Consider the following 11,561-nt stretch of genomic DNA (forward strand, 5'->3'; position numbering starts at 1 on the left):
GGTTGTGGTGGGTTTTCCGGGTTGTGTAGCCGTGGTCTGGTACCATGGTGGCGAACCTATGGCACTCCAGATGTTCATGGACTACAATTCCCATCAGCCCCTGCCAGCATGGCCAATTGCTGGCAGGGGCTGATGGGAATTGTAATCCATGAACATCTGGAGTGCCATAGGTTCGCCACCACTGGTCTGGTAGACCTTGTTCCTAACGTTTTGCCTGCATCTGTGGCTGGCATCTTCAGAGGTATATCACAGACAGAAGTCTGTTACTCACTGTGTCTAGTCAGAAAGGAATGTTTAGTGGGGTATATGTTGTCCATGTCCCAGGGTGGGGAACCAATCAGTAAGTGTTTGGGTGGAACTTGCTATGCAAAGGTGTGGTTGATATATAGTATTGTAGGTGGGGTTATCAGTCCATTTACATTTGTAGTCTCATTTGCATTCCCTGCAGCGGCAACTACAAATGTAAATGGGCTGATAACCCCACCCGCAATACTGTACTATCAACCATACCTTTGCATAGCAAGTTCCCCACTTCCCTTCTCATTGGACACAGTGTAACAGACTTCCCTCTGTGATACACCTCTGAAGATGCCAGCCACAGATGCAGGCGAAGCATTAGGAACAAGATCTATGAGACCACGGCCACAAAGCCCGGAAAACCCACCACAACCAGTTGAATCCGGCCGTGAAAGCCTTCAACATGTGCCGTTTTCCCCTAACACGAGCAAGATCCTTGGGCCTTTTGCCTGTGAATTTCTGGGTGATTTTTCACATCCCCCGACCACCATTCCTCCTCCTGTGGCTGCCACTGGTTCTGTACTTTTGCATTCTCCACAGCAAGTGACGCTAGGATGCTTTCCCTTTTTTTCCCCCAAGTTCTCTTATTCTGGCATGCTCTAGTCACCCATCATGTGAGCCACCTCCAGACAAGCGCATTCTGTCTGGTGCAGAAAGGCTATGATCCAGCACATTTTGCAGCAGCGGTTTGGCAGTTAAAGGATGAAAGATGAGCCAGGAAAGTAAACGGCCAAGGCTGGCAACTCTTTGAACTAATTTTGGGCTCTGGAGCATGACTTGCATCTTTTGTGGGTTGAGGGGGGGGAGATGTGTCTGTTGTTAGGATACAACTTGGAGGCATCCTTTCCCCTTAGGAAACTGTACCAGTGCCATTCCTCTTGAATGCAGTCTAGTCCCATCACAAAGACCCAGAAGTACAGAGGGTACTACACTGGTTACTGGATCTGTGGTTTCCCCCAAATTATTTCTCCTGAACTCAGCCAACTTCAGCCATGGTTACGCTCGCTGGCAAGACATCCAGAACGACCCCCGTTATGCCATTCTCAACGAACCTTTCAAGGGTGAAATGAACAGGGGTAACTTTCTGGAGATCAAGAACAAATTCTTAGCCAGGAGATTTAAGGTGAGAACTTCTTTTCTTCATTATTGGTCTGCTAACTCTGCTGTGTGACGGTGAGCTTCTGAGTAGATCCAGTTTCTCTGGCTTGTTTTCTTCCTGTGGTTGCATGAAAAAGAGTCCATTCTGTAAAACAATTTGTAGTAAATTAGAATGACGTTTACAAAGACATGGCATTTAAAGAGGAGAGAAACCATATAAATACCCCTTCTGCTTGTCTTATTATGGAGAGGCTCACGTGCGCAGAGGTCTGTAAAAAATCAGCTTTTCAACTTGCCAAACATGCTGGGTTATGTTGTGCTGAGGATTGGCAGTTTTGTTTTTTAAAGTCTTGGCATGAGGCTAGGTAGCCATTCCATTGCCAATTGGTCAAACATGGAGCCAGACTTTGGTACTAATGTCCTACAGATCCAGGAGTGGTTTTCAGAAAGCAAAGCAGCTTATGGAGTCCACAACCCAGTGGGGTTTTGTGTGCGTCACAAGATGTTCTTGGTCAAGCTGCATAGATAGTGTTGAGTTTGCTCTACTTTTCGGATCTTACTGGAACAAACCTGCTCTGCTTGTGGCATCAGTGGTAGGGACTGCCCCTTATGAGTGATATTGGCTACTGAGTCATGTTCTGTTTGAAGAGCTGAGTGTGTGGATTTATCACGTGGGCCACATTCAGAGCGGCTTCAGATCTGGGGCAGGCTATCAATATTTCATGGCATTTTGTAGCTTGGGAGGGAGTGGGGGAGCATGGGGTTGGATCTTGAAGGTTCATTCTGTTGGCTTTTTGCTTGGTGCCAGATGATACCCAAGAGTGGGAGGGCTCTTCCTACCAAAGGGCAGCCCCTCTACTTAAGGAACTGGTCTTGGGGACCTAGCCAGTTGTCCAGTAGATGTATGAAGAGCATTCAAGATCTGGGCCTGAAATAAGTAAACTTTTCCTGTGAAAATGGAGTAAAATATATGAAGCCACTTTTGCAAGCTCCTCCCCTCTTGGGAGCGGGGGACCTGTTGATGCTGCTGCTGCAGTATTCTGTGGATGTGCATCATAGTGCATGGAACAGCACCAGGTTATGGGTTTTGTAGAAAACATTGGTTGGCAAGAGCGCTGTACATAATAAGACTGCTCTCGTTCAACCCGATTCTTCATGTATTTTTAAATTTTATTTTAAAGGGGGGGGCTGTTTAAGTAGAGAAATTAGCAAGAGGAACTAAAATGCCACACACGATATCCTCATCAGTAAAGCCCCCCTCCCCATGCCAGTTACTATGTAAGTATGTTAGGGCAGGAGTTGATGCATCAGCAGCTAATGCATAGATCTTGCCAAGGAAGTTGAGCAGCCTGCTTTATCAGCGGACTAACTGGGTTGGAAGGGAGTCACACCCCAGCTTTGGCCCAGGAACAGGATGACGGGAGCTGAGGCTGGGATGCTTTGACTTGCACCTGGATGCTCGCATGTAGGTGCATGGTAAAAGACAGAATAGCATCTGGATACGGGTTTTGTAGAATCTGGATAAAATGAGAGCGCTCTGCATAGTAAGGCTGCTCTCCTTCAACAGCAAGATCCAATTTTTCAGACGTGTATTATTTGCGAGGGTCCAATTATCAAGCACTTGCAACAGAGATATGGGGAAGAGGAACTAAAATCCTGCACATGGTGTCTTCTTCATCAGTATAACCCCACTCCCCGCCACCAGTTACTGTGTAGGTATGATGGGACGTGAGCTGATGCATCAGCAGTTTTGACCAGCATGCATAGATCGTGCTGAAGGACTTGAGCAGCCTGTTTTGACTATGGACTAACCGGGTTGAAAGGGGGCCACACCCCAGATTTGGCCCAGGAGCATGATGGTGGTAACTGTGATGCTTTGACTTTCACAGCTGCTGGAACAGGCACTGGTAATCGAAGAGCAGCTCCGAAGGGCCGCCTACCTGAACATGTCCGAAGATCCATCCCACCCTTCCATGGCCCTGAACACGCGCTTCGCCGAGGTCGAATGCCTGGCTGAGAGTCACCAGCACCTGTCCAAGGAGTCGATGGCTGGGAACAAGCCGGCCAATGCGGTGCTTCACAAAGGTGAGGAGGCAGCAAGAGGTCATGCGCAAGGGGTGGGCGCGCATGGTGTGCCACTGGCCCCTTCCCCTCCATCCTTCACTTACTGTCCATGTCCCTCAAAACGCATACCCTTTCTCTTTCACCCCTCTCTCTTCCTGCAAAGGGAGAAGGCAGCTAGCAGTGGGGGCAAGTCCCTCCTCCAGGGCTGGGAAGGCAGGCTCCCCTTTTAAACTGGAGGAGCAGGAGGAGGGGCTTCTCCCCTCAGCTCCTCAGATTACTTCCTGCTTTTATTGGGGGAGGCAGTCTCAGGTAGGGCTGGTATTTGAGAGAGTTCACTAAGCAAAAATCCAAACGAAACTCTAGGCAGCAAACGAACTTGGAGCAGAGAGGTCTGGCAGCGGGACCGATCTAATACTGGCTCAGTAGGCGTGACCGAAGAACGCACTGAAGCTTCGCCGCTGGACAGACCCCCCACTGGAGCGGCTGAGCTCTGTCAGGGGGGAGTCTGTGGAAATCAACCCAATCATGACCTCCCACTCAGTTCGAAAACATCCTCCGGAAATCCAGGTAACGTCTCTAGGGCGTCCTATGCTTAGAGCACACCTTGCCAGTGAAGGAGATGCCTCTGTACCCTGTTCCACAGAAAGATAATACGGTTGTATATTCCTCTGTCACAGAACAAAGCATACAGGACCTTTGTTGTAGAATGCTCCGCCTGGGTCCTACTGCCTACCTAGCTCTGCTCCCCCCCCATCCGTTTGAAAGTCGTTCAGTGAACTATAAATGCTCTTGTATTGAAGTACCATGCTCAGTAATGCACAAAATAATGGTTTTGGCAAAGACAGCGTGTAAAAATGAATGATAATTCTCATGTTCATTTGGGAGTGTATTCTAATACAGAAGCCTACAATTTCTCGACCACTGCACCTCAACTGATTGTACAATCATCTTTCAGAGTACAGTGGTTGTCAAACAGTGCTCCGTGAAACGTCTTCAAGTGCTCCACAAAGAGATTGGAATAAATGTGAAAATATTGGCAGTTAGATAAAAACAGCCAAGAATGCATGACAATAGTGCTCCATGACGAATTTCTCTCCTGAAAAGTACTCTGCAACTTAAAAAGTTTGAGAATGTCTGGATTAGAACATCCATCTCAGGGAAAGGGCTCTACTGCCCCTCCTGGTGGTCAGCGAGGAGAGTATCTCTTCTACATCTCTCTTCAAGGCCTCATGGTGACTTTCCACTTACCTCCTTAACCGTCCGTCTCATCCTGCCTGCCTGAGTTTTTCAGAGCAGGAAGGCTTTCTCCTATGACTGGGAAGTCTTAATTTTTCTCGCAGCTTTTCTGGGGCAGAAGTCCCCCTTCCCAGATAGGTGTAAGTCTAGTACTCAGCCTTCGTAAGCATCACGGTCAGGCATTTGGCCATTGATGTGCTGGCAAATGGGTCTGCCTTGTGCCCCCACCCCACCCCCGCCAAGAGTGTAGTTGCTGAGGTCCCACACAGGCCAAAGATCTGAATCTCTGCCACCATGTTACTGGCTTTAAGCAAGCCACAGTTCTCTCAGCCTTATCCCCATATTGCAGATGGGGTAATGTCTCATCTTTGTGATCCTGTTGGAGATTGCAAGTTATTGTGGAGCACCCATAATACTTGGCATTTGTAATACCCACCCCCTTCACATATACATCTTGAAGATAAAGATCACTCTAAAGCAGTGGTGGCGAACCTATGGCACTCCAGATGTTCATGGACTACAACTCCCATCAGCCCCTACCAGCATGGCCAATTGGCCATGTTGGCAGGGGCTGATGGGAGTTGTAGTCCATGAACATCTGGAGTGCCATAGGTACGCCACCACTGCTCTAAAGGCATAGGAACGTTCTCCTGTGATAAGCTCTTTATCCACAAAGGATATTCAAACCCTTATCCATCATAGCTTCTGATCACAAAAACACCTTCCCTAGTTTAGGCTGATTTAGATCCAGCGTGGTGTAGTAGTCAAGAGCAGTGGACTCTTAATCTGGAAAGCTGCATTTGATTCTTCACTCCTCCATATGAGCAGTAGACTCATCTGGTGAACTGGATTTGTTTCCATGCTCCTATATGTGAAGTCGTCTGTGTGATCTTGGGCTAGCTTTAGTTTTCTCGGAATCCTCTCAGTCCTGTTTGCTTCAAAATATGTCTGTTGTGAGAGGAAGAAAAGAAGACACCTTACAGTTGAGAAAAGCAGGCTCTAAATCCAAACTCTTCTTCCCCTTTGTCCTGTAGCAATGATAGCAGAAATAAGACATCCATGCCTCTTATTGTGTCACTAAAAACCGAACCACACATTCTACTAGAAGAACACCACCTATTGACACAGGACTTGCATTCCAGAATCTGTGCTTCAGAATTAATCAAAATGCAGAGATGATGTCTCCTACCATGCTGCAATCCACCTAAACTAGCTGTCTAAACCACTAGCTCTTCAAATTTGACCCTTCATCACTGCAGATTAGCCCATTGAGCCAGGAGGCTGATGTTTCTTTGCACACCTGAAGAAATGAGCTACCTTGGATCCAACTAGTTGCTGGTCAAATTCACAGGGAGATTTGTCTGATGGAAGATTTAGACCTAACCTGGATTTATTTTCACCCGGTGAAATAATAGGTATGGTGACTCCTTTGGCTTCAGCTAAATGTCATGAGGCCAGTTGCTTGCAATTCCTCTTAGTCTTCAGAATCTTCACCAAGATTCGATGTCCACAGGGGTAAAGAAGGAAAATGATGTGTTCATCCTTGGTCCTGGGAACGATGCCAGAGACTCATGACCTCTTATAACCTTCATACAACAGAAGCGTTTCTAATTAAATTGAAAGGAAAAAAAGCTCACTGGATCCATATAGAATGGTTCTGAAGAACTCTGTCATTTGGACTATCAAGCAGATATCTCTGATAGCTTTCTGGAAGTGTAGCTCCATCATTCTCCCAGGTCATGGATGCTATTACTGGCTGAAGCTCCTAGGAATAATTGTTTCTCTCCCAATGAGCAAATCGCTGCAGACTTTGCTTCCAGACTTTCAAATTGTTGATTGTTGGTTCTGGGAAAAGTTTGTTGGGCCCTTGAGAGGGGGTGTTTTCATTCTGTCATGTGATCTGGAGACGACCCATCAAGGAGACCCACCACAAGAGGGTCATGACAGTTGTCAGCAACAGCAGCTGAAAAGCCCCCTGAGTTGGACCTAGACTGGAACAATTGTCCTGGTGCTTATGCAGCCAGTAGGTGCTCATCATTTCCTACAGCGCAGTCCTGGGGGTGAGGAGGGGCAGCTACACTGTAGCCAAGAACAGCACAAGTGAACCACCTCCTAAGTGTGCTGCAGCCAGCTCCAGAATGGCAGAGCAAAAGCCAGTCTGTGGATCTGGAACAGCACACAGCAGCATTGGCATGGAGGGAGTAGAGCAGAAGCCTCGACGGGCAGGACAGCTTCCATCCATCAGGGTGGCAGAGGAATGGCAAAGTCAGACCAGGGACTGGGAGGGGCAGAAGTAGGCAGAGATGTGTTCCCAACCCCTGACCTCTGAAAGGGTTGAGGAGAAGATGGGGGGGGGGGGCAACAATTGTGATAGCTAACTCTCTCAGGGAGAGACCTTCACTGTTGTATAGCCATCAAGAGACCCAGAAAGGAGAGCTACGTTGACGGGGGTGGGGGGGACGGGGGACGTGCTTCTGTGGAAACATCTACTAGGCGCTCATAGGCAGCCTCTCCTCACCCGAGCTGCAGACTGGCTCCTGCCCCGAGGCCCTGGCCCAGTGCCCTTCCCACACTGGCTAGCCAGACCAGCCTCCTGGGTGACTCCACAGGCAAGGTGGACGGATGGACATGGCCATTAGCCTGGGCCTGCTATCTGCCAGGACTTTGCTGGAATTGTTCTCCTTTCCCGCTGCTCCGTTGGGGGAGGGGGCTCCGTCTTCTAGAGATGGCACAGTGGTTACAGGGACAAGAGTTGGGTCAAAGGGATCAGGTTCTTCACATCCAACACAGTGAGGTCTGGTTGTAGCAGCCATCTGTTCCTGGCCTTGGCTTCCCCCCTTATGCAATCCAGCCCCTTCAGCCTTCCCCAACCTGCCCTCCTGAGCCTCTCTTGGCATCATGGATGTAGGGGGCAACCACTTACCCCTCCTGCTATGCCCGTGCCTTTGCGTAGTGACCCCGGCTGGAGACAGGCAAAGGCAGAAAGGGAGCTTGCCCAAGGGGGCGGCCTCTCACCCATCTGTTAGCTTTCTAGTCTCTGGTTTCCATCTGTTTGTCCATATAACCTACAGAGTAAATTCAGAGAGAGGACTCAGCTACACAGGGGATGTGGACTTGACTCGTGGGAGGGTTGTTGAGAGTTTGGGCAGCCCCACAGTTCAAAGTTCCAGCCCACTGAGCGAGCAACAACCCATCAGTGGCTTGCATTCCAGTGTTACCTGTGGAAGGCTGTCCAGGTGATAATCTGATTTACTAAGCCAAGTAAGCAAGTTGTTTTTTACCACATTTTTACCACATCTGCAATTTATCTTCAGCTGGTTTCAGCCATTGATTGTAGATATTTTGGGTCTGCTTATTTGGGGATGGGCATGTTCTTAGCTTTGGTATCCAGGCAGCCAAAGGTAGAGCCCCACTCTACATAGTTCAAAATGAGGGCCCTGTCTTCCCAGTCACATAAGAGAGGGCCTGCTCCCACAGTATCTGCCTTCTCCCCTTCCACCCCCCAACCAGGAGAACAGAAAGCCACATGTAAGCCCAGAGTTTCCTTTTCTCTTCCAGTGCTGAAGCAGCTGGAAGAGTTGCTGAGCGACATGAAGGCCGATGTGACACGGCTGCCTGCCACAATTGCTCGCATTCCCCCAGTGGCTGTGCGCCTCCAGATGTCGGAGCGCAACATCCTCAGCCGCTTGGCAAACCGTAGCAGTGAGCCTCCTCCGCCACCGCCTCCCCAGCAGGTAAGCAGTTGGTCGGCCGGCTGGCCCTGCCTTCTCTCCCTCTCCCATCCTCAACCCCACCCATAAACTGGAGGGAAGGGGACCCATGGCAAAAACAGTCCCCTCTTGGGTGGGCTTTGCAGGGACTGTGTTCTGCTTCTGTGTTAACTTGTCTGCTTTCTCTGCTCTTCTCCTTCTCCCCATCTACCCTTTTCTGTGTGCCCAGGTGGCTCAGCAGCAATGAGAAACGTGCACCGTGCTGCCTACCCCGTGATTCAGCTCAAGTGACAGGCGCCACGCCCTTGTTTTGAATTCTGCCCCCCCTCCCTTCCCCTCTTGCCTGGCACTCCTGACCAGACAAGGCCCTCTCTGCATGGGGGGGTGGGCGTGGCTGGGGAAAGGAGGACGTGCACTTCTCCCCCCTTGCCCTAAGTCGCCAGAGGCACTCGGATTGCCTTTGGGCGAGGGGCGGGGGAAGCATCGGATGGACTCTGTATATAGTGACTGGAGGCTGCAGCGCCACGCAGAGACCTGGCTGCAACGCTCTCACCACCTTGGCCCACTCTTCCTAGATTTTAATTTTATTTTGAGTTTGTTTACCGAGATGAGCGCAAGCAAACGTCAGGACAGACACAGCTACCTCCATCAAGATCCTTTTAATACAAAAAGAAAAAAAGAAAAGAAACCTGACTGGACTTGTCCTCTGAAACAGCTGGAAAAAAAGACAAAAAAATCTTGATAAAGTTGAAAATAAAGGTTTCCTTGTATTTTATTTGGCTCTATCAAAAGTATTTGGGGGCCAGAGGTTTCTCTTTCAGGACACTTTTCGGCCTACGTATGAATCAGGTGTGTGTGCTTTTGTGCACGTTTTAAGTAGATCTCAGTGGGATCTGCAGGGGGATTACAAGTGACCCACACAGTTTGCAGAGTGTGCTTCTTGGTATTCCGTTCTTTGTATGGAGCTGCTTAGTCCATGGCATAGTTTGTCCAAAGGCGAGGCTCCCATGTGGTTCCAGCTGGCTCTTCTGATGCCTGCCAGGTGTTTTTAGGAAATGGGTGGGACCAGTTCGAGCTTTTGATGGGCATGGCTTCGATTGGATTTTCTCTGCAAAAATTTTTAAACATTGCTTTAGCAGCAGCTGCTACCACACCACAAGGGTCAACACTCTTAACTGAAGTTAGACTGTGGTAATCAATTTGTGGCTGACTCTGCCTCCTGTGGCAGCCATTTTGTTGCTGCACCCACCGTGCCATGTCAGAATTCCACAAGTGCCCACAGGTTTTAAAAGGTGGGGGACCCCTGCTTGAGGTTACATTAGCACCCCCATCAGTTTATTGATGTGAGCAGCATCAACTCTGAATTTCATGCAGTCAGGTTAATTTGTGTAAGAGTTAGATTTTCATCTGCCACAGTAAGAGGTAAACTGTTCAGAAGTTAAAAGCTGGAGCTTCCCTTTTGATCTGTTGGCAAAACTGACCTAGAAATTTCTGCTTTCTCTGTGTGCGTGCGTGCGTGCGTGTGTGTGTGTGTTGATTCAGTACCAGCACTGGCAGGTCATGCAGTATCAATACTTTTGATTTTAAGTCTTGTCTTTGAAGCTGTCAGTGCTGAATACTTGGCTTCATTTTTATCTGTTTTTATTGCATCTATTCCTCCTTTAGTCGGTATCTGCTATGTCAGAGAAGCAACAGGCTCTGGCCAGCAGAAGTTCTGCAGAAATTACATTTTAAAGCTGCGAGCAGGAGTTTGTGCTGCCATTGTTTGAGAGGGTCTTTCATACCAACCCCCCATCAGTTTTTGGGAAGATGAACAAGCTTGTGTAAAAAAAAAACCTTGGCCTACAGCGGGAAGAGAAGTGCATGCGTTGCTATCAGGTTGTTCAGAGGCAAGGGGATAGCTAAAATCTCATGAAGGAAACTTGAAGGTGCCACTGGATTCTTATGTAGGCCTCCCAACACTGCTCTTCAAAGTGCCACTAACTCCAGTTTGTTGCGCCAGACTAACGTAAGTATTCCTCTGCAATTGTTTCTGTGAAGAAATTGGCACATGGTGCCTTTAAGAACGTGTTTATATGATCAGCTTTCAGGAATTTGGCATATACTGATGAGATGAAGGAATGACACACATTTTGTTCTGCCTGGATGGGAGTTGCTGAAAAGTAGCCACTGGGCAAAAATGTGATTCTCCAATGGAAAATGTGCAGCCACTATCATGCGTTTCTGCGGCTTTTGAAACAACATCTAGTAGCTCAAGTGTATAGAAGCACCCACACTTGCTGTCCACATTCCTAAATTTTTGTTGTTTTCTTACAGCCCAATCCCAAGGACTCTGGTGGCTGGGAACAGCGTCACTTCTGCACTGCCTTTGGAATGCTTCCAGGCAGTGTAGGAAGGCAGCAAACACCAGAAAATCCCCAGCCCACTGAAAGCCCTCCATAGGGCAGTGTGGACTTATGCCACCTTTTTGAGTGGCATAAGGCAGAGGACTGTGCTAGTGATGTTTCTGGCGTGAAAGCCCGGTGGAAGCCAACTAAAGTCAGCTTCACTCCCAGGAATACCCCAAGCCTGACCCCCAGCCTGTGCTGGTGTCTAGATGCATGTCCGCATGGCTTTTCCAGATTGGGTGAGGGATATGGGTAATGTGCTGGCCAGCTCTGCACCAGTTCCAGGAGCTGCTTTGCCCCACCCCCAGACTGGGCTTCCCCACATATAAAAAAGATTCCTCAACTTTACTAACAGCTGGACTAATAGAGCAAGCAGAGGTAGAGCTCCTGTCACCCCACCAAAAATCAGTGGGATTAGAAAAGACAAATTGTCAAGTATTACCATAAATTAATTATATATATAGAGCAACCTAGCTGTTGGTCTAACCAGAGCAACATTCAGTACAGTACAATGATAGAATCCACTTCCAGATTATTATTATTTTGTAGAAGTGTTCCCATTATGCGACAAGTACAAATAAGGTGCAACCGCAGGGCTTTAACAAAAAAGAATGTAACATTGCACTGGAGAGTGTGACAGTAATTGGTGTGTGTCACATGCACCACTATAACAAACTTGCATCTTGGTTGTCTACATCTGTCCTCTTTCAACACTGATGTCTTTGTATGTTCTTGAAAAAATGAATAAGAATTAGGAAAATGCTGGAAA

The 11,561-nt window shown here is 48.3% G+C and overlaps 1 protein-coding gene across 5 annotated transcripts in view; it reads left to right on the forward strand.

Annotated features, from left to right (window-relative positions):
* Positions 1-9,180, forward strand: part of CHD4 (chromodomain helicase DNA binding protein 4) — a 32,439-nt gene extending 23,259 nt beyond the window's left edge. For 3 of the 5 annotated variants that reach the window (XM_048502926.1, XM_048502927.1, XM_048502928.1), the window contains exons 37-41: positions 1,288-1,420; positions 3,285-3,480; positions 3,823-4,026; positions 8,254-8,429; positions 8,635-9,180. In XM_048502926.1, coding sequence (XP_048358883.1) covers positions 1,288-1,420; positions 3,285-3,480; positions 3,823-4,026; positions 8,254-8,429; positions 8,635-8,652 — 727 coding nt within the window. In that variant the 3' untranslated portion in view covers positions 8,653-9,180. The remainder of the gene's footprint in view (positions 1-1,287; positions 1,421-3,284; positions 3,481-3,822; positions 4,027-8,253; positions 8,430-8,634) is intronic. The other 2 variants (XM_048502929.1, XM_048502930.1) reach the window with 1 other exon arrangement.
* Positions 9,181-11,561: the final 2,381 nt, after the last annotated feature.

This window comes from Sphaerodactylus townsendi, linkage group LG07, assembly GCF_021028975.2.
Source record: "Sphaerodactylus townsendi isolate TG3544 linkage group LG07, MPM_Stown_v2.3, whole genome shotgun sequence".
NCBI classification, from domain to species: domain Eukaryota; kingdom Metazoa; phylum Chordata; class Lepidosauria; order Squamata; family Sphaerodactylidae; genus Sphaerodactylus; species Sphaerodactylus townsendi.